General features: G+C 40.4%; 1 protein-coding gene across 1 annotated transcript in view; it reads left to right on the forward strand.

Moving 5' to 3' along the window:
• The window catches only part of LOC127617729 (tetratricopeptide repeat protein 7A-like), a 51937-nt gene that overhangs the window by 10457 nt on the left and 17291 nt on the right, over positions 1-24189 (forward strand). Inside the window, exons 7-16 of the mRNA XM_052089808.1 lie at positions 648-817; positions 3821-3884; positions 8195-8332; positions 9221-9304; positions 11121-11225; positions 14394-14511; positions 14662-14719; positions 17161-17233; positions 17570-17730; positions 18922-19038. Of these exons, the coding sequence (XP_051945768.1) occupies positions 648-817; positions 3821-3884; positions 8195-8332; positions 9221-9304; positions 11121-11225; positions 14394-14511; positions 14662-14719; positions 17161-17233; positions 17570-17730; positions 18922-19038 (1088 nt within the window). The remainder of the gene's footprint in view (positions 1-647; positions 818-3820; positions 3885-8194; positions 8333-9220; positions 9305-11120; positions 11226-14393; positions 14512-14661; positions 14720-17160; positions 17234-17569; positions 17731-18921; positions 19039-24189) is intronic.

Here is a 24189-nt window from a genome sequence, read left to right on the forward strand (position 1 = left end):
ACAAATAGATGAATTATGGATAGTTAACCCTAATATGAAAATTCTCTCATCATTAACTCAACCTCATATCATCCCAGATGTGTGTGACTTTCTTTCTTCATCAGAACTCATTTGAAGAAAAATAGAAATAATATCTTAGCTCAGTAGGTCTTTAAAATGCAAGTGGATGGTGATCAGACCTTTTGAAGCTCCAAAAAGTACAGATAGTCAGCATAAACATCATCCATTTGACTCCTGCGGTTAAATTAATGTTGTCTAAAGTGATACGATCACTTTAGAGCGAAAAAAGATACATTTTTAAGTACTTTTTAACTATAATCCATCGCTTCTGGTCAGCAGCAGTATTCGCTTTAGCATGTTACGGATTTAATCTCTTGTTTTTCTCTCGGTTGAGACATCCAGGATAAGCACACAAACACACCTTTGTGATAAACAAACAGATACAAATACAGATCTAAACCAAAACCAATGAAGGTTTATTTATGTCAGATATAGTTTTATTTTTAAAGATTAGTTTCAATCGATTAGCTTACAACATGTTTTCATAGTACATGGAGCTCTTTAGATTCAAAATAATGAAAAATGTATGTGTCATGTTTCGAAAACCCACAGCAGTCCTCTATAGTGTGTTTTGTTGTGTTGTTCAGACAGTAGCGTGCAGGCTTGCAGAAGTGTTGTTGAGTTCAGTGAGTGATGACGCATACTGGGGTCCACTGTCTCCTCCACCGGCCGACTGGCTGAACAGAGAGGGAGCCACAAACCCCAAAGATGCCATCTACCCCTCGTCCAGACCACCACAGCGCTACAACACTGAGGGGTCAGACTCTGTCTCTGTCTTTTGAGAGTGCAATGTGTGATATTTTACACTTTTATGCAATTTAATGCAAGTGTAATATGTATTTATATTGATTATTTGTACATATATATTCATCTCTTCATTGTCACATTTTTATTAAATTTTAAGTTGTGCTTTCTGTGTGGTCTAGAAGCAATCACCACTGGTCATAAACAAACATGGTGCACCAGTTTTAATATGTAGAATAGAGAATACAATTTGAGTGCTGCATGGGGTGAGATTTTCAGTTAATAATGACTTAGCTTTGTTTTAGAAATTTATCTAATATCTTCAGAAGACTTGGAATATAACATACAGCACATTTGGACTATATTTATGATACTTGCATGGTATTTTATTGTACTTTTTGTAACTTGACAGCCATGTAGTGAAAGAGTAACGAAGATTTTTCACATAGTCTTGTTTTGTGTTCCTCAGAAACATAACATCAAATGGGCTTAGAATGACATCAGAGTTAGTAAATAATGACAGTAAGAATTTTCATTTTGGTAATTATTCATTTGATTTGCTGATATTTGGATAAATATTTTGAGCAAATCAGCATAAAGATCTACATTTTGTCAGGCATTTGCCTCCCTTTTTAGATATTGGCCTTTGCAATTATAAGAGAATTAGAGACTAGTACACAAGGAGTCAATAAAAGGCAAACTTTGTGGTTTGCCTTCCTGGTTTAATATTCAGGGCATGCCGGAACACTCTGAATAAAACATACTGTAACTGTACCTGTGTGTTTCGGCAGACGCCAGTTTAGAGAAAGGAAAAATACAAGAGAGATTGAGAGATTTTAAAGTAACAAAAAATAAGTCTGCAGAACAAAAATGTGAGGAACATCTCTGTTATAACTGAATTTGCTCTGGTCAAGTTAAGGCACTTAAACTTTATTAATTATAACTTGATTTTGTGCTTAATGGTAAGAAAATGAACAGGAGACCTAATAGAATGTAAATAAAGAGGTAAAGTAAGCCAGCTTACATGAGGATGTCAACTTGTTATTTATATTTTTAACTCTTTTAAAATATGATATTATCAAGCCGATTTCTGTTATTTTATCAATCAGAATAAGTGCGTTTTATACTGAGTCAAACCATCTAATACCATAAAACATTCATTCATAATCACTTGCTTACACTCACTGATGATTGTGCTGATTGGTGTTCCCACCAAAAATAATATCACTTCCTGGTGGATGATGTTAATAAGGAACAGTTTTTTTGTTTGTTATGGGGATAGTTCACACAGATAAATGATTCACTCTTATGTACTTTAAACCTATATGACTTTCTATCTTTTCATAGAACACAAAAGATGTTAGACAGTATGATAGTCTCAGTCACCATTCACTACCATTGCAGTGCACGTTTACTGAGGCTATCATTCTGCTTAAAGGGCTAGTTCACCTAAAAATGAAAATTCTCTCATTATTTACTTACCCTCATGATATCCCAGGTGTGTATGACTTTCTGTCTTCAGCAGAACACATTTGAAGGAAAATATAAAAAATTGCTCAGTAGGTCCTTAAAATGCAAGTGAATTGATATTTCTCTTTGAAGCTCCAAAAATCACAGACAGTCAGCATAAACGTCATCGATACGACTCAAGCAGTTAATTTAATGTCTTCTAAAGTGACACAATCACTTTTGGTGCAGAAAAGATAAATATTTAAGTACTTTTTTAACTCTAAATCATGCTTCCGGTCAGCGGCAGTATGCACGTGTGACATAATCACATTGGCATTTGAAATGGCAGAAAGTCTGCATGTGCATCACAGCCGGAAGAGCAGCGCTGTTTACAAGTGAGATGGAAGGATGCTGTACAGTAGTTTGGTTGGTTTTGGTTTAGATCTGTATTTATCTGTTTCTTTACTCACAATACGTTTGTGTGCTTATCCTGAATGTCTCAACCGAGTGAAGAATGTGAGATTACTTGTGAGATTAAATGTGCAACGCAAATTTGTCACATGAGAGACCACTTGGACTCCAATGCCAATGGATTATACTGTAGTTAAAAAGTACATAAATATTTATATTATTTGTACCAAAAGTGATTGTGTCACTTTAGAAGTTATTAAATGAACCGCTGGAGTCATATGACGTTTATGCTGACTGTCTGTGATTTTTGGAGCTTCAAATAAAAAATCTCCATTCAGTTGCATTTTCAGGACCTACTAAGCTAAGATATATTTTTCTATTTTCTTTTTCAAATGTGTTCTGCTGAAGAAAGAAAGTCACACACATCTGGGATATCATGAGGGGAGTAAATAATGAGAATCTTCAATTGTGGGTGAATGATCACTTTAACATCACATTTTGTGTTCCACAGAAGAAAATAAATCATATGGTTTTGGAACTACATATTGTTGAGTAAATGTAAACATTTTTCATTTGTGGGTAATCTATGCCTTGAAATGAATATTAAGACAAATAGGATGGAAAGTGATGTTGAAAAACCTTTAAATTGATAACCAATTAAAACTGTATTCCCAAGAAAACATGTTTTGTTTGAGAAAGTTTGGTTAGAGAAAGGGGGAAAAATTAAGAAATGTCTGTTAAATGTGTTTAATAATTTGCCAGTTATTCATATTAGAAGTTACTAGATGGCACACATGGATTGAACAAATGTCAATATGCACTCAAATCAAATGAGTAAATTATTTACAATTACCTACGTTCACTTAATTGTGATGTTGTGATCAAATAAAAATAATATGATTTCCATCTTTATATGATGGGACATGAAAATGTAATTCATAGTAAGAATGACCCAAACCGATAACATACAAAAGATGATGACATGGCAATAAGGAAGGAAGGAAGGGATGAGAGAAAGAGAGAGATAACTGTGTCCATGATGCCAGTGAACTCCTAAAAGCTCAGTTACGGAATGACATATGTAACTAGAGAATGTCTCACACACACACACACCTGAGTGACATGTTCTTTCCTCTTCCTGTCTCCCCCCATGCAGAGCTTTCTGTCCGCAAGACGTGGTGGAAGAGGCGGTGCTGGTGCTCCTCATCACAGAATCCATGGTAAGACCCTCTTCCTCACATTCGTGCTTTTTTCCTTTGCTTTGTTGTTTAATGTGATGTCTCTACTTTTAGTTCTGTAAACAACTATAAAGGAACAGTTCACCCAAGAATGAAAATTCTGTCATTATTTTATCACCCTCATGTCTGTAAGCTGTTATGTATGCTGGAGATATATTTTTAAGAAAATTCATGCTTTATAGTGACCATGGACTGGATATTTCCCAAAAGGACAAAAACACCATGAAGGTATTTAATATGACGTGTGCGCTATATTCCAAGTTGTCTGAAGACATACTGAAATTTGCATCATTATTCTCTGATGAACTTGATAATCAGTTTTAAACTTGCAACTTAAGTTTCAGTCTGTTCCACACACAAACTCATCACATGACATCAGAAGTCTTGGAATGTAGCGGACAGGTCTTATGGACAATTTAATGGTAATTTGATTGTTTTTTGTCCTTTTTGGAGCTTAAAGGAATATTCCGGTTTAAATACAAATTAAGCTCAATCAACAGCTCTTGTGGCATAATGTTAATTAACACAAAAATTATTTCAACTTTTTCTTAAAAAAGAAAGAATAAAAATCACGGTTACATTGAGGCACTTACAATAGAAGTGAATGGGCCCATTTTTGGAGGGTTTCGGAGCGGCTCAGTGCTGATATATATGACAAATATTATGGTATTGTTCAACAACCACATACTTGGTCAGCACAAAATAGGTGTCTTTTTAAATCTTAGACTCTTTACAATGAATATAGCTGATCTGACCAATTCTAAAATACTGCTTTTAAATTTGCTGATAAATTAGAATTGTTCCATTTTTATAATTGTCAAATTTGCAATTAGAATCAGTAAAAAGATTTACATTTTTTTTATAGCTATGTGTTATATACTGTATCCTTGGAAAGGTCTTGATCAGGGGTGTAGCTAGACTTCAGTATCATCCGTAACTTAGCATAAAGGCCATATTATAATATAAAAATGAAAAGAATCCTTCCATACATGACTTAAAAAATGACCACCCTACCTGTCAAATAATAACACTGACACCGGTTCAGAACTTTATATAAGCAAACGTCAGGCGCACAATAAACGTATCAAACACATTCATTTAAATTGCAGAAATTAACGCTAACAATAAAATCAAAGTAATTGAATTGTCATTTATCGTAACATTAAAGTGATGTGGTGGACAACAGCAAAGAGGAGCGTCTGGGCCTTTACATACAAAATCACTAACCAGGGAGATAACTTGACTTTGCAAACGAGCTGAATTTTTGGGAAGTTTTAGCGAGCTCTCTGTTAATGAATGAGGTGTGCATTAGTACAGGAGTTTTCAACATGTGGGCACCTGTCAAGGGAGGCACGAAATAAAGGCTCACACTCAAGTGAAGCAGAAAATAATTGGATCTGCTGTGAATTATATAAGTCCATTTCAAGATATTGCATGTGGAAACATCCCCACAGATACAGTATTGTTTAGAGAGGAAAACCCAATAACAAAGCCGGGCAGGACTGCTCGAATCTGTCTTGTTCTTACTCCTGAATAAATGTAATTTCCTACATAACCGCTGCAGAAGGGCTGGACTGGGAAGAGAAATCGGCCTGGGATTTTACATGGCAACTGACCTATTCTGCATATCGTTGCGGCATTTTGTGTTCCGTTCTGCAAAACGTGGCGGCTCAATTTTGCAAATTTTGCGGCAAATTCGGCCAATTTCACAGCCGACCCACCGGTCTCCCGATGGCCATTCCACCCCGATTGGCCCCAAAGGGCGTCGGCCCACCAGGAAAATGCCCGGTATGCCAGATTACCAGTCCAGCCCTGCACTGCAGTGTCCAGATAATAATAATGTATGATTTAACTACGTCCTCCACATACATCTCTTGCATCAACGAAGCTGCTGATTCGGCATCCGTTCTATCATTGTGATGATAATGGCGCTCTGTTCGGCCTAATATTGAGATTTTTTCCTCTAATGTCTCTACTTTATTCACACAATATACTACTTTAATCTCACAATGATAAGACTTTATTCTAATAATTTTGACTTTATTCTCAAACTATTACCCACTTTATATTAGGTGACCTTAACTACTATGTACTTAACCATTTGATACAATGTACTTAGTGTGCACATACATGTTGTTGCATTGTAATTACATTTAAAGTACTTGAATTTAATTACATTTGTAGTTAAACTACCCCTGACCTTATCCCAACCCTTAACCCAAAATCTTAACCCCAAAACCTAACCCCTAGCCTTACACTTACTCCTAATCCTACTCGTACCTCAATTTCAGTAGCAGCAAATTGAGGGAATTTTGCAAAACATGTAGTTACAGAGTAAATACATAGTCTTGTTTGTATTTAATGTTAGTGCATAGTAGTTAAGGCCACCTAATATAAAGTATAATATGAGTGATCTACTTGGTGTGGATTGTTAAAAACAAAGGAAGTTTAGAAATTAGGCTTATATATTATATATTTAGAAATACGGCTTGTATAATAAAACCTCAGTGCCTCTGACACAGAAAATCTGCACCCCTGTGAGAGAAAACCGAAAGCTCCCAGACGAAGCGTTCATAACTATTCATCTGTTGAACTTGAGCACAAACAGCAGGTAAAAGTCAAAGTGCGAACTGTCAATTTATGCAAGTTGGGCTCACTGATTGGAATTAATTTACATTTGAAGCCAGAATTGAAGCCTGCCATGTTGCTTTTGTATCCTTTTATAATAACAGTGTCTGTCTTTTGCGCAACCCGCCACATAGAATACACCAAACAAATTTATTTTCACTCAGAGCCCAAACTACAGTGTGTATTAGCATGTGAAATCTGCATGAATAATAAACAAATAAACAGAATTGATCACATTTTGGTTTATTACTTCATGAAAAATAAACATGATATTAAAAATACCATATCAGAACTGTCAGCAGACTATTCAGAATCAAACAAGCCCACACTCAACATAATGCGAGTTATTCCTAAAAGAGGATCATGACAAGTTATGAGGACAATCACTAATGGCATCTCTATAGCGACGGATTATCTGGGATCGATTCAACACAACTGAAGAGCCATAGATGTGTTAGACCATCGTCACTGGATGTCTAGAGAGTGTTAGAATCCATATTTGGAAACAGGCATATCCCCACATGGGGTGAGCAGAGCCAGACTCATTGCACACAAGCACAGACTGCGCACGAAAGGGCGCTCAATGCACATTTTGTGGAGCGATGGAATAATGTGTCCATGTAATTTTTTGTCATATTTGAAATCTATTTGTGGACATATCTGACACAAGTTGAAGTATTTTTATATTTTTTTAGATGTTTTCATTCATAGTTTTTTTTTTTTTTATTAAAAATTTTATTTTTATTTTTTAAATGGGCAGCTATGGCTAAGGTAGTGCGTGTTGTCCACTAATCGCAGATCAGCAAGGTGGTTTGATTCCCATCCCACATGGCTTCACATGCCGAAGTGTCCTTGGGCAAGACACTGAACCCCAAGTTTCTCCCAATGACAAGCTAGCGCCTTGCATGGCAGCTCTGTATGTTGTGTGTGTGTGTGTGTGTGTGTGTGTGTGTGTGTGTGAGTGAGTGGGTGAATGAGTCACAGGTCAAGTCGAAATACATTTTCGTGGTAATTTAAAAAAATATATGTTTTCTCCCCAATTTGGAATTCCCAATGTGCTCTAAGTCATCGTGGTGGTATAGTGACTCGCCTCAATCTGGGTGGTGGAAGACAAATCTCAGTTGCCTCCGCTTGTGAGACCGTCAACCCGCGCATATTATTACGTGGCTTGTTGACCACGTTACCGCTTCACGCCATCCACCGCGGCATCCACGCTCAACTCACCACACTCCCCACCGAGAGTGAAACACATTATAGCGACCACAAGGAGGTTACCCCATGTGACTCTACCCTCCCTAGCAACCGGGCCAATTTGGTTGCTTAGGACACTGAATGGAGTCACTCAGCATGCCCTTGGATTCAAGCTCACGACTCCAGGGTTGGTAGTCAGCGCATTTACTTGCTGATCTACACAGGCCCATTAATTTCAGTGGTAATTAACATTATTCCACAAATGCTGTTGATTGAGCTTAACTTGTTTTTAACCCCAAATATGCCTCTAACAGTCAAGATCACTATGAAATGTCAATGTATGCAAAAGAGCTACATTAAGTATACATATATTTTTCTGAAACATAACAGCATATGGGTTTGGTACAACGTGCGGGTAAGTAAATAATGACAAAAGTTGTAAATGCTAATCCGCTTTCTGTGGCCCCCCTTAGGCCAGTGGCGAGGCAGTGATCAGCCGCACACCGGAGCACCAGGAAGCGAGAGAGTCCAGCATGCAGGATGTCTCCTCTGTCTATGACCTGCTGAGCATCGGCATGGCCAGGAGGGGGCAGTACTCCATGCTCTCAGAGGTGAGATCAGTTTCTATGCTTGTGAATGAGTTAGCGCATATGTGTATTGACCCTAGACTCTTCAACAGTGAGCATGGAAATGACTTGCATTTCAGTGCTATTGTTATGCTGTAGCTTCATTCTCTGTCTCAATATCCTCTTTCATCATGCCTTTCCAATTGTCTCTCATTCTCTGTCTCTCCTCCAGTCTTCCTCTATGTGGGTGATCTCTCTCCTCTCCTCTCCCCTGTCCTACTTCAACTTGTTTCAGTAGTTGAGCCATTATGTGACGGTGAGATTTTTATAAGGTGTATACAGGAGAATCAGAATCTAAGCTCAATGGGTCTCATTCACTAATAAGTGCGCACAGCTGTTGTTGTTTATATGTGCACAAAAGATTTGAAATCCCACAAAATCCTTTAAATTCAGAACAGACAATTTGTAAGTTCAAACGTATTTATGAATCATGCTTGATGTGCACAAACGTTCACACACAGGTTTCAGGCACAAATACAATTAGTGAATGAGACCAGATGTTTTCAGTAGGTTAATATCAATTGAATCTATGTTATTTCACTGGTTACCTGTTTCACACTGGTTAAATGCATAAACTAGCACCAAAGTATTCCATAAAACCTTTAGCTAGTTCTACGAACAACAGTATATAAAGCCATTTCTCATCAAATTTAAGCATACTCATGCATGTGCCATGATGTGATGTGTACAGAAGACACACAATCCCCTATCAGTGCTGAAAACAACATGATCCTTCCCAGAAATATCTACTAGTGCCAAACAATGCAATATGCTTTATCAGATGATTCATTCTCACATGCATTTCTTGGAAGTTTGATTAGTTTCTTATAACTCTGATGACTGTGTGATTTTTTTGTTGTTGATCTTCTTCAGTGTTTGGAGCGGGCCATGAAGTTCTCCTATAATGAGTTTCATCTATGGTACCAGCTTGGTTTGTCTCTGATGGCAAGTGGGAAGGTGAGACTGAAATTTTGAACCATTTCTATCAAAACGTTCAAAGAATCTTCCATTACATTTATAAGTCATTCGTCAAGATAAATAGTCATATTTTAAATTCAGGTAAAAGTGAAGTGTATTTTCATTATACTAACATGCTTAGAAAACTCCAAGTAAGTAATTCATAGATTGTTTTATCTCTGTTGAACTATTTAAAAATTCCTCTGTTTGTTTGAGCACCCTGATCAGCTCGACATATTCAACCAATGGCATGAGTTTGGGAAGGAAGGGACTGTGGGAGGAGTGCTCGGGGAAACCTGTTTGAAATGGTCATTGTTTTTGCACATACACACTTAAATAAAAATAAATAAGTACGTTTAAAGGTGCGCTCAGTAACTTTTGTCTTTGTGTAATCTTGGACGTACACTAACACATAGCAGCTTGGATGCGGCATGAATAAAACGAGTTTGCAGTTTCAAATGCTATTGTAGAAATGTATTATTCACAATCAGCCATGATTACTTGACTACAATGAGTGAAAGTGTCCAATAATAGGACGGTTACTGAGATAATGCGAGTGGTATGCGGCTGGTCATGTGATTCTAACATGGCCGCCCCCATGTACGGACCCTCTCCATGTAGAATAATCCAGCTTTTATAAGGTTACAGATATGACTGGAGTCTTCATTTTAAAGTGAATGGCCATGATGTCCTACATTGCAACATTAAAATTCATGTCTTTAGGAGTTTAACTTTTTTTAATGAGGAAAAAATTACTGAGAGCACCTTTAAAATGTTTTATTAGCACAAAGAATGTGATACAAAGTGATTTTTCTCAATTCATATTGCGTTTGATGGTGAAAGTCATTCAAGAGTGTATAGTGGCATTTTCTGGAGTATTACTGGCTGGTTGGGATCAGTCTACAGCTGAAACTCTTGGTAATAATGGATCTCTTCCTCTCATAATGGATCACCTGTAGCCTTGTCATTTGTATATGCATGCAGGGGTGGTTCTAGTGTGAGTGGATATTCAAGGCTTAGCCCAGACCTCTGTGGGGCCATCCTTTTATGAAATATCATAATATAATACACTTTATGACAAAAGTTTGCATCTTATATCTGTAAGGTGTCATTTATATGATAAATCTTTAAATATTACTGAAACAAAAAAGGTCCCACTATTTTTGGTTTCAGCCTCAGGTTCACTCAGACATCAGAAGTACAGTACATGATTTAACACTATATGCTTGAAAAAATGATTTAAAAAACACAGTTTAGTCCCTTTTGGCTTTCCGTAGTTCAACACCCTTTGTGTACAATTGACAGTTTTCTAGTCTATTATTGATTCGTTAGATGCTTGAAGTTAGTTTAGAGGATAGCAGGCAGTAAATTGGCTAAATTGACAATGTTTGCGAGGTTCATGGCATCGTGTCTTCTCATTGAGTTTTGCAAAAACCCAAATGTCCCGGCTTGTGACTTAAAGTTTGCAAATATATCGAGCACATCTGTATTACTCTTTATTTCAGTATTACACATATCAGCTTGATACCGAAGCATGGGTACTTTTGACATCACTATTGCATACAATAAAAACATTTGGGCTTTACTGAAAACTCAGGGCTTAAAGCTCCAGTAGCCCACCCCTAGCGTCGCCCACATGTACATGTGCCTGTATGTCAGTGTGTGAACAAGTGATCAGTACAGAGCACTGTACTTTACAGGGAAATATACATTTGTCCAGTGTGGGTTTTTGTCACTGTAACATAAATGTATCCCTTATCACACGTGTGATTCAGTATGTGAATGCTTTTTAATGGTAAGTGCATTTATTTTTCAGAATGAGGGTGCGGTTTCTGTCCTTAAAGAGTGCGCTAACATGAGACCGCAGGACCCTATACCACCTCTGCTCGCAGCCAAAGTGTGCATCAACCAGCTGCATTGGGTGAGCAAATGATCCAGACGCATTCAGCTAATAAAATCCGCTTTGAGCGCTTGTGTACTTTTAAGCAGATGAATGTATTCTTTCATAAATATTCATGACTCATTTTGTTCAAAGGGGCATAGACAGAGTTTTGCCCAATAAAATGCTCTCTGGAATGAGAATGACCCTCCCACTAATACTAACTGCCTCTGACTAGCAATGGCAAGCAGCAAATCATGGTTCACAGCTATGACATAAATCAATGGCTATTGGCTATTTAAATAATACCATGCAAATATAAGCACTAATAATTCCTTAATACAATAGTGTCTCCAAGATTGCTCCGCTGTCCAGTATGTATTCTCAAATAATGAATGTAATAATTATTTTTTTTTAATAAAATAAACAGATGTAGTATTAGATTACAATAACATATGTCTCTGAATAAGTTGCATTAAGTGAACTTGGTTGATTGGGGCATGCGGATATCAGTGACTTCTAATTTCACAGTTTTAAATTATTAATTATTATTATTAGTTAATTAATTAATTTATCATAATATTACCACTGCTTGTTAAAATGGATTTAAAAAATCCCATAAACTGACTTGGGCTGGGCTTTTTTCACTTGGGCCAGTAAGCAACCATCCAAACACCCCAGGAGCCACCTAGCAATGCCCTAGCAACTACCCAAAACATCCTAGTAACTGCATAGCTACACAGTATTAAACACTCAGAACACCATAGCAACCACATAGGAATGCTTTGACAAACATCCACAACATATATTGTTGTGGCAAGTTTTGCACACTGTGAACTACTGTAGCTATGTTTATAATTATATTAACAAATGTAAACTGATTTGTGGTCCAATGGAACCAATCATGGATCCAGATCTGGACTGCAGTCCACTAAATAATGACCCCAGTTGTAGAACATTAGTAACATTGTAGTTATAATAATAACAACACACAATGCAATGTACAGTCACAACACTACCAATCAAATATGTTATATTTCAGAGGATTCATACACACTGCAGTGCTGCCGTGTTTGAATATGAAAGAGATTAGGGCAGATCTGTTGGAATACAGAAAGCATGCTATAAGAGGCTTATAGCACAATAGGGCTCTATAGCCACAGGTCCCTAATGCACAGGGCTTTAATGGCAGAGATCACGGCATCCCACAGTGACTCTTCAAACCGGCCCTTTATCATCCCACTATCAAATCAGGTCATGCAAGGACTTGTCCTTAAGCGGGCGCCCTTGATACTGAGTCAGTTTTTCTACAAGAGGTCTACATTTTAAATGTGTATATCTCTAGATGACTTCAAAGCTAACAGACATGGACTAAAAGCCACAAAAGTCCAATTGAATCCTTCTATTGTCTTAAGAAACTGCATCCTACTTTTGTCATTTGGGTCATTTTGGATACGTACAAAACCATTCAAAATGCTTAAATACTTGATTAGTGTACAATGGCACTAAAACCCCCCTTACAGGGATAGGTCACCCAAAAATGAAAATTCTGTCATCATTTACTCACCTTCATGCCATCCCAGAGGTGTATGACTTTCTTCTGCTGAACGCAAATGAAGATTTTTAGAAGAATATTTCAGCTATGTAGGTCCATTCAATGGAAGTGAATGGTGGCCAGAATTTTTTAATCCCCAAAAAGCACATAAAAGTAATCCACACGACTCCAGTGGTTTAATCCAGGTCTTCAGAAGCGATATAATAGGTGTGGGTGAGAAAAAGATACATATTTAAGTCCTTTTTATGATAAATCTCTATTTTCACTTTTACATTCTTCTTCTTTTGTTTTGGCAATTGCATTGATCGTGCATAACGCCACCTACTGGTTGGGCTGGTAAAAGGTGGAGATTTACAGAAAAAAAATCGTAAATATTGATCTGTTTCTCACCTATCATATCGCTTTAGAAGATATGGATTTAACCACTGGATTGTATGGATTACTTTTATGATGCCTTTATGTGTCTACCTTCGGGTCACCATTAATTTGTATTGTATGGACCTACAGAGCTGAGATATTCAAAAAATCTTTGTTTGTGTTTTGCAGAAGAAGAAAGTCATATAAATCTGGGATGGATATTTGGGTGAACTCACTGTGTGTGTGTGTGTGTGTGTGTGTGTGTGTGTGTGTGTGTGTGTGTGTGTGTGTCTCAGCCTAAAATGAGTACCTGGTGCAGTGTGTAAAACATTGCCACTGGGGAGACAAAGGCGGTCGGGTGTGGTGCTGGCCACCCACCCCCTCGTGTACCGTTCCGGCTCGCTAACAGCACTTGCCCCTACAGTTGGTTAAGGCTAAATGGGGGATCTTTGTCTTTGTGTGTGTGTGTGTGTGTGTGTGTGTGTGTGTGTGTGTGTGTGTGTGTGTGTGTGTGTGCAAAAATCCTGTTTGAGAGGAAATTGTAAATTGTTGGAAAGATGCAGTCCCTAGTGGAGTAGGTAGGGGGAGCTAGTGAACTGAATGGGGCTAGGAGCAAAATTTGAGGAAACGAGAAATATTTTTAAGTCAAAATTGATTCATATATGTACAAATATTTGTACATATATGAATCAATTTTGACTTTAAAAAAATAATATATATATATTTAAAGCTGCATAACATCCAGAAAGTCTGAATGTTACATTTACATTTACATTTATGCATTTGGCAGACGCTTTTATCCAAAGCGACTTACAGAGCCCTTATTACAGGGACAATCCCCCCGGAGCAACCTGGAGTTCAGTGCCTTACTCAAGGACACAATGGTGGTGGCTGTGGGGCTCGAACCAGTGTCCTACTGATTACCAGATTACCAGTTATGGTACACCAGTTATGGTACAACATTACAAACAGTTGTAATGTTAGAGGTTACAACTGGTTCTTCCCATATGGGTAATATTGACAAAAGATTCACAAAGTTTGGTCACAGTACTAAAATCAATGTTTTATTTATAACATATCCTTTTCGGTGTCAAAAATGTCCCTAAGACAATATGAGGGTTAAGGACATTTTTGTATGGTAAATAATTTTAGTACTTTGTTGAGTCACTTGATGTCCACTGTGAAATCTGGGTCCTGAAGCAAAAACAATTGAGAGCTACTTGTATTAAACATCCACAACAACAACCACATTTTAATGCTTGTGTGTGTGTGTGTGTGTGTGTGTGTGTGTGTGTGAGTTGGAGGAGGCAGTGTCTCTCGCAGGTAGTGTGATTGGTTTAGGAGAGTATGCTGAGGAGTCTCTACCTCGAGCTCATCTGGCCATCGGACTGGGCCGTAGTCTGCAGGCCTCTGACGGTAAGCACAACCTCGCTGGTGTTTGCACCACAATTATTCTTCTCTGCATCTGAGAAAATGACTCTGGCCTGAAGCTCTCTACTCCTGTCCTCAGCTGATCTCATCTCCTCATGTATGAGGTGACTCACTCTTTAACTCTTGTGTTTGCAGCTACACTGAAAGCCGATCAGGACGAGTTCAACAGAAGAGCGCTGCAATCACTGCGAAAGTATGTTTATGTTTACCTCGTTCAGTTGTGCATGTATAAGCTTCAGCTAAATAGAGCTCAACATACTGGTTCCGGAAGTGAATATCTATTCATTTTCTCCACAGGCAAATTTATTTTTAACAATAATTTATAAACCTTTAAAGACAGACCTACCGTGAGCTCTGAGGTTGTTAATCAATGGTATCTGCTTTTGTTGAAGCCATCTGCCCTCGTTATTTCAACTTCATTGTTCAAGAATCATGTTTAATCATGGAATTTCTAGTGAAGAACTACACTACCCATGATCCTTCACAGAAATATTCACCAATCAGAGAGTTGCAGCAAACAAGCTCTGCGGTGGCCGTGCACTGTGAATAACTCTCAAACTACATATATATTTACATATATCTGAATATTTTGCAATAAAGTTCAAATAGTTTTGTTTTCCGTAATTTGTAATTCAGTAACGTAATTTTCATTAATTTGTGGGATTTTAGTTGATTCCCTCATGAGAGATTTTACACAGTCTTGTACCTTTTGTCTTTGCGTCTGAATTTTTAACACTTTTTTGCTTCAAATCAACGTTTGTAAGGTTGTGATTCACCTCGGAGCTGGTTGATTTGGTTCACGGCATAGAACTATTTAATGAAGGATTTTAAGAAATCCCTGTGGAAGAAATTAATCATTTGAGAACATGACGGTTGAAAAAGTGGGAGGGTACTCTTGCATTCAATTGTTTCAAATGACCCTTCACTAAGCCCCGCCTTAGAAACCATAATAGTGCACCATAATATCAAACAAGCATTTTCTTTTTTTCTAATGGAAGTCTATGGAAGTTCTGTGTGTTTGGATTTTTAAAATTTGACTAAAATTGTCCAGAAATACAGTAAAACATTATTGCTGGGGCACTTGCAATAACACAAAGTACTCAGAGAGAGCAAACGTGTTATCTTTTTTCAAATGTTTAAAGAAATTTCATAAAATTATGGAAAATTAGTAAGCTACAGTATGTGTCAGCTCTCATTTCCGAATGAAAATGAATGACATCAGTGAGGACAAAAGTACATTTATGTTACATAAACATGAATTCATATATATGTGTTGATATTGTAACTAAACTATAGCGATAGAGATAATGTTGTAGAAACATCAGGAACACATTTCTTCACTTACATTAATGTCATAAGTTGAAATTGCTATCAAATGAGGCTTTTCATATAACTATTAAGTATTTGCCTCAATTCTGATTGACAGTCTCCACCGTTTTTTCATGTTAGCTACTGTGTAATTTAACAATGTCAATACCTGCAGATAAACCTTTGAAATGTCACACTTGATTCCATTCCATGTTAGAATAAAATTAATAAAATTTTTACCGCACTATGTGCACCTTTTACTGGAAAAAGTGCTATTGAAATCAATTTCCAATTCATTTCTATGGCCCAATCTGTAAAGCTTGTCTGAGCGAGTGACTATAACTAAGGAGGCGGAGCTTAACAAAGGGTAAACTGTGGGGTGATTGACATATCAGACTAGCAGAAAAGTCAAGAAATCTGTACAGAGATGTAAACTGAACTAGGATCATTATACTGTAGTTTTGGATTTTTCATTTAGTTTTTATTTCTATTTTATATTAAATTTGTCATTTAAATGTAGTACTTTATGGCTGCCAAAGCTAAAGCATTTACTGGTATCATTAAATTTCACAGGGCAGTCTTGTGTTACCTTTATCTAGTGGCATGTTCATATTTAATTATGTTAGATTGTACATTTTTCTAATTTTATAATATAGGGTGAACATGGGTAAAGTGGGAGAGTTAAGCTTGTCCCCTATTTTATCCATATACATTTCCTTCAATGGATAAATATCATTACTAAACTATCTTTGAGAAGTAAACAATTAACTCTTTGATGTTTTAAACTGATGATTTCACATCAGGATGTGTGATAAAAAAGTAAAAGTTCACGCAATGTGTTTGTACATGTGTAAATATTATGATTTATGACATGAAAGTGTGTAAAAAAAATATAAAAATTAATTTCAGATAATTTGCAGATATTTTCTATCTAATTATTTTCTCCAATTTACCAACACTGCCTGAAAAAAACTGCCTGATTTGTTCAAAAGACGGTCTTCAGAGGTTCTATCAGTATTGAGTATTTCTTTGATTTTGCTTTTGACTAATGTGGGAGACATCCTGAGCTTTGTAGAAAGGTATAATGTCAGGTTATGTGAAATTTGGATTATAATTAAAAGTGACCAAAAATTTCCAGAAGTGCCACACTTTGCCTATATTTAAAAAAACTAAAACTTAAATGAATTCAAGATTCAACTTTGGAGTTATGAAAAAGTATTTTAGTTTTTTCCAATCATTTCAGTTGTCATTTTTATTTCAGTTAATGAAAATGTTTTCGTAAGGAAAATAACACTGAGCTGAACTGGGTGTGTTGTCTGACCGCAGGGCACACGCGTTGGACCCTCAGGACCCTCAGATCTCCTTCTACCTCTCTCTGCAGCTCGCCCTCGTGCGACAGGTCAGCAGGTTAACACGCTCACTCTTGCTAAATAACAAAAACTAGTCTGAAAATCAGAGCCTCAATTTGTGCCCCTCATTTCTTCCATGAAAAGAAATGCCCATTAATCTCTTTCCTTGCTAAAGGAAAAGTTCACCCAAATTGTTTGTATTCACCATCATGCTGTCCCAAACGTAAGTTATTACTTTCTTTCCTCCGTGGAACACAAATGGAGATATTAGACAGAATCTTAGCCTCAGTCACCATTTACCTTCATTATATGGCAAATAGGTGTACATAAATTGTCTGTTTTCCCAGTCAGTGTTGTTGACCTCTTTCTTTCTGTGTTTGGAATAGGTGTCAGAAGCGATGGAGCCGTTGCAGTCAGCTCTGAATGTACGAGGAGATGACCTGCACTCTCTACACCTGCTGGCTCTTCTGCTCAGCGCCCAGAAACACAACCAACATGCCTTAGATTCTCTTAAACTCGCCCTTAGCCAGCACCCAGACAACTTCAAGTATGTGTGTGTGGACGTGTGTGTCAAGGTTTGGTGGGCTTGTCTTCTTCCCTATTCGAACAACACCCCTAACCTCAGGAAATCACATTTGATGCATTACTCGTCCCCACAGCACTTGTTCTACAGACATGAATGGACAGAAATCATGTGGCTTGTTAAGGAGAGCTTTGCTAATTCTTTTGTAATCGATAGGGATTGACATCTTTCCCTGTTGGCGAATCCAATTGGGGAGAAAAATCCCATAGACTTGCACTGAAGGAGGGACCCGAGCAATGTCCTCACTTTAGAATCCCTTGCTATCTGTTTAGATCCTAACATAAACTTGCCATCTCTTAAGATTTAAAATGATGTTTCCGTAATGCCATTACAGATTTGACGGATACAACTTTTCCTAGAGCAAGCATCTACTTGAAGACTCGCTATTTTTACATGCTGCATGCACGTTGGGATATTTGTTGACAATCCCTGATTCCACTCACATTCAGTTGGTACATTACCATGTGGTGTCAGTATTGTGCTCTAATGTTGCGTAGAAAAGTAAGGTTCAGGATTATGTGTCAAAGTAACACACAAGAGTGTGTTAAGGTCCTAGCCTCTTTTTTGTTACGGACACTTTTCAAAATCAATTCAATTTGCAATGGATAATGATGCCCTGCTCTGCATGTTTTTCTTGTTCTTCTCAGAAGTTTGGCAGAAAATGGAGGTGAAATAGGTTGCAAACTGGGTTTGATGTTAACTTTAAATGAGCTTTTGAAAGTTAAAGTCAGGGATCACTTTCGCTTGACACCTGACAGAGTGATTCACACTTACCTGTGTTATTCATTACATATTCTGCTGTTCCAGAACTACAGCATGCACAGCATCATCCTTCTGAGGAGCTTCTATCAGTTCAAGTGTCTTGCAGCAGTATCTCTGCTTCATGTGCTCTGTAGCCCCTCTTTACCCACACACATTCTGAAGAGTGCACACACACACACACACACACACACACACTTTCAACCCTCCTGCACACACAGACATCTACCCACTCAGTAAACACAGAGAGACACTGCCGGGGAAGAACATCATACATATATATATAAATTGCATATGGGTTCAAAAACATTCCCATTCTCTTTTTATAATTTTTTTTGGTGTGTTGCACAGTCGTTAATTCATTGTTACTGTCTTTGTCTTCGTGTGTTTGTTTAGTCTGCTCTTTACCAAAGTGAAGCTGGAGGAGGTTTTGTTCGGCCCAGCCGTAGCTTTGCAGACCTGTGAAGAAATGCTGCGCTTGTGGCAGAGTCGCAATGACTTCAACCAACTCAGGTAATGTGCTCTGTTGGGATGGGAATGTAAGGAATTTAACAATTCTTGGGTCCGGATTCACGAAAATAAACTCAAGAAAAAATCTCTGCAAACTTTTGAAGAAAGTTTGTAGGATAAATGATAAGTAGAAAATAAGAATTTAAATATTCTTAACTTTTTCTTACAGTATGTTAGAAAATAAGAATGAAAATAGTTTATTCTTAAAGGGATAGTTCGCCCAAAAATTTAAATTCACTCATCATTTACTCACCTTCATGCCATCCTAGATATGTATGACTTTCTTTCTTCTGCAGAACACAAAGGAAGTTTTTAGAAGAATATTTCATCTCTGTAGGTCCATACATTACAGGTCCAAGGTCCAAAAGGCAGCATAGAACAAATCCGAAGTGCTTTAATCAATATCTTCTGAAGCAATCAAATCAGTTTTGGGTGAAAACAGACAAAATATAAAAAAAGTTTCACTATAAATCTTGACATTAGCAGTCTCTTTGGTGAACATGATTTCAAGCTCGATTTCATTCGCAGAACGCTAGATGGCCCTATTGGAAGTGTAATCGAGCTTGAAATCATGTTCGCCAAAGAGGGCTTCAAAGTTCTGATCACCATTCACTTGAATTATATGGACCTGCAGAGATTATATATTCTTCTTAAAATCTATCATTTGTGTTCTGCAGAAGAAAGAAAGTCACACACATCTGGGATGGCATAAGGATGAGTAAATGATGAGACAATTTCCATTTTTGAGTGAACCATCCCTTTAGGTGAATCCGTACCCTAGTTCCGATTCCTATTGCACTTAATGATTCCATTCCATAAATGTTATTTTATTTTTTACTTTATTTACTTCCTACAAAAAGACTCTATAATAAACAAAAACACTAAACGGAAACAATACTTTTTATACTTTTGCAATAAAAAAAATAAATAATAAAATGGTTCCAAATGTTTAGATTTAACTGTATGTTGTAATATAACTATAAACAAGCACTGTAATGACACTGTTTTAAGTCTCACTCCTTCAGACATCATACTGTAGCAGTTGTCAGTTTATTTTGTAATGCACTTCGGTTTTAGCAAAAGTTTTTGAATCTATTATAAATGATCAAATGAAAGAATATCTACTTAGTCATAATATTTTGAACGCATTTCAGTCAGGATTTAGAGCAGGCCGTAGTACGATAACAGCTACTACATTAGTCACTAATGATTTAATCACTGCTCTCGATAATAGACAACATTGTGCAGCCTTATTTGTTGATTTGACAAAAGCATTTGACTTAGTGGATCATGTCTTACTGTTACAGAGGCTTAAAAGTGTAGGCCTCGATAATTCGGCTGTGAGTTGGTTTAAAAATTATTTATCGGATAGAACTCAATGTGTTGCTGTAGATAATTATACCTCATCTATGGTAATAGTCACGAAGGGTGTCCCGCAAGGTTCTTTGTTGGCACCCCTTCTTTTTTCTATTTTTATTAATGAATTGGGGCAGGGAATACAATCGGCAAAGCTACGTTTTTATGCTGACGATACAATTATTTATTCCACTGCATCCTCTGTGTCTCAGGCTATTGAAATTCTTAAGGATTCTTTTTATACTTTTCAGCTTACTTTGTTGAAACTAAAATTAGTTATAAATGTAAATAAAACGAAGTATATTCTTTCCCCTTCTGTCGCTCTCTCCACGTTGTGTCGGAGAAGCGACACTAGGGGTCTCTCTTGAGCGCCGATATTCACCTCTGATCTTATTGAAAAGGGCCAATGGGAGTTGGCAGTCAGTATTTGCATACCCCGCCCCCGGACATACGGGTATTTAAGCTGGGCAAATACGGGAGTTCATTCAGAAAATTTCTTCGGAGCCGATGGTCTGTCTGCAGTTTGCTGCGAGTTACACGCCACTTAAACGTTCCTGTTTTCCGCTGACGATCTGCATGCTGTTGGATCTTGACGGCGCACAACAGCGGCTTTCTCCTTCTCAGTGCACGGCGTGCATTGTTGCCCCTGAGCGCTTCGACAGCGAGACACGCACACACACACACTGTGTATTAAAAGAGTTTTTACTAAAAGAGTAATTTTCTCTAAAAGAGCAAACACAGCGGCGTTGAACGCCCTTTTAAGGACGCCGTCTTTTTCAAGATGCCTTTCCGCTCCTGTGTCGCTCCTGGATGCGTAGAGTGCTCTCTGCTTCAGACGGCCACAGGCGCTGTCTCGTGTGTTTGGGCCGCGATCACACCGAGGCGGCGCTTATGGATGGTTCATGTTCTCACTGCGAGAACATGACCATGACCACGCTAGTGATCGCAGCTCGCTTTCAACAGAAAGCAAGCCACCCCAGCTGCACCTCGCATTGCTCCTTCTTCTCACGGGATTAAGGACGGTGCGGTTGGCGCTGGGGGCGATTTGGGGCGGCAGCGGTGCAGTTTCGCCGGTAGCCCCCGCGAACCTCCCGCTCCCGACACGCCGCTGATCTCCGCCCACGCCAGCGGCGATAGCGGCTCGCCTCACGGCCCAGCTGTCTATCCTCCCGAGTCCGAAGCAGATGAGCTCGCCGCTGCATCGGAGAGTGCGGTGTCTGATGCCGAGGACTCCCCTGGACTGCTGCCTTCGGGCCAGCAGACCCAGGCTGAGGCCGACGCTCAGATGTCCGACATGCTTGCCCGGGCCACCTTGAGCGTGGGGTTGGACTGGAACCCTCCATCCTCCCCACAGCCTTCTCGGTTGGATGATTGGTTCCTGGGGGCAGCCGCCGTCGCGGCCTCGCGATCCCCCCGGTCCCTTTCTTCCCGGAGGTGCATGATGAGCTGACGCCTACGTGGAGAGCCCCGCCTCCGCTCGCCTAGGTGCCACCCGCTCCACTCTCTCCACCCTCGACGGCGAGCGCGCCACGGGTACGACGCGATTCCCCAGGTTGATAGGGCAGTTGCGCACCATCTATGCCCCGGTAGCCCTACCTCCTGGCGGGTCGCCCGTACTCCCATCCAAGCCCTGTAGGACAACATCCTCGCTAACGCCAAGGCCTACACTACGGCTGGACGCGCTGCCTCCGCCCTGCATGCGATGGCCCTCCTGCAAGTCCACCAGGCCAAAGCTCTCAGAAACATGCACGGGGTGGACCTGATCCTGATGTGCTGCAGGAACTGCGCCAGCGACCGACCTCGCCCTGAGAGCTGACGAAGGCCACAGCGCAGGCACTCGGACAGACGATGGCCACCCTAGTGGTCCAGGAACGCCATCTTTGGCTCAATCTGGTCGAGATGCGTGAGGCTGACAAAAACGCTTCCTGGACGCACCTGTCTCCCAGATTGGCCTTTTCGGTGACACCGCCGAGGACTTCGCCCAACAGTTCTCCGCGGTGAAGAAGCAGACGGAGGCCATTTCAGCACATCATGCCCCGCCGCGAGACCTGCCGCCACGGGCCCTGCCCCGCCTGCCCGCCGAGGGCGTCCCCTGCGAGGAAACCAGCTCTTGCTCCGCCTCAACCCGGGCCCAGCTCTCAGCCCCAGCGTCGAGCACTCCGCAAGCGGCGCATGCCCCCTGTCTCACGTAACCCCCTCCAGGACCCGGAAGGCTCCCAAGCCGCTCCTGAGACAGCCGACCCAGAGCCGAAGACGTTAGCTCCGGAGGTGGTAAGACCGCTCCGTCCCCCGGTGGAGGGCCGGGAGGAGAATCCTTTGTTCTTTCATTTGCCACACCCCCTGATGGGGGCTGTGGTACCCACATTCTCAATAAAAGAGCTATTTCCTTTGCCTCTGGGTCACCTGGCCTGCAAATGCCGTTTTCACGGCAATGTGCTTTCAGATCACAACAGTCCTGGTACACCGGACGCGGCGATCCCGCCTTACGCCTGCCCACGACTGTCCCCCGGCCAGCCGGTTCAGACGAGTCCAGAGGACGCCAACATCAGACCTCCTCCTCAGTCAAGAACCCGCCCCTGCCGGGCGCTGGAGCAAGGTAAGTGCTTTGAGTCTATTCTCAGCACCTCAGCCTCAGGCCGCGAACGGCCGCCCGACGCTGCATTACCTGTTCCGCCCGCTGCGAGGCCCCGCCGGTACGTCCAAAATACTGCGTCCCTTTGGTGCCCCTAGCGCAGAGCTGGGAAGCGTGGCTTTCGCTTCCCAATGCATCACACTGGCTGCACCGGACCATTCGACTCGGTTACGCAATTCAGTTTGCCCGGCTCCCGCCCCTTCAGGGCGTCCGCTCTCCGCAGTACACGGCGAGCACGCCAGTTCCCTGCGCACGGAAATCGCGACCCTCTTAGCCAAGGGCGCGGTAGAGCCCGTCCCTCCAACCGAAATGAGGAAGGGTTTCTACAGCACTTACTTCATTGTACCCAAGAAAGGCGGCGGCTTACGACCAATCCTGGACTTGCGAAGTTTTCAATCGGGCCTTGTTAAAACTCCTGCTCAAAATGCTTACGCAGAGAAATATTCTGGCTGGCGCTCAGCATCTAGATTGGTTCGCAGCGGTGGACCTGAAGCACGCGTACTTCCACGTCTCAATTCTGCCACGACACCGACCCTTCCTACAGTTCGCGTTCGACGGCCAGGCGTTTCAGTACAAAGTCCTCCCCTTCGGCCTGTCTCTGTCCCCTCGCGTCTTCACGAAAGTCGCAGAGGCGGCCCTTGCCCCGCTACGAGTAGCCGGCATCCACATTCTCAACTACCTCGACGACTGGCTCATCCTAGCACACTCTCGAGAGTTACTATGCACACACAGAGACCAGGTGCTCCAGCACCTCAGCCGCTTGGGGCTTCAGGTCAACTGGGAAAAGAGCAAGCTCACTCCGGTTCAGAGCATCTCTTTTCTCGGGTTGGAATTAGACTCCACACAGTGTGACTCACGAGCGAGCGTGCTCAGTCGGTGCTGGACTGCCTCGCTTCCTTCCTTCAAGCCAGGCACAGTGGGCCCTCTAAAACTTTTCCAGAGGCTCCTGGGGCATATGGCGTCCTCCGCGGCGGTCGCGCCGCTGGGGTTGATGCATATGAGACCACTCCAGCACTGGCTCCAGACTCGAGTCCCGAGACAAGCATGGCACCGCGGCACGCATCAGGTAAGGATCACCCCCGCCTGCCTCAAAACACTCCGACCCTGGACAGACCTCTGCTTTTTACGGGCAGGAGTGCCCCTGCAGCAGGTGTCCCGACGAGTCC

The sequence above is a fragment of the Xyrauchen texanus genome, chromosome 24, assembly GCF_025860055.1.
Source record: "Xyrauchen texanus isolate HMW12.3.18 chromosome 24, RBS_HiC_50CHRs, whole genome shotgun sequence".
Lineage (NCBI taxonomy): Eukaryota > Metazoa > Chordata > Actinopteri > Cypriniformes > Catostomidae > Xyrauchen > Xyrauchen texanus.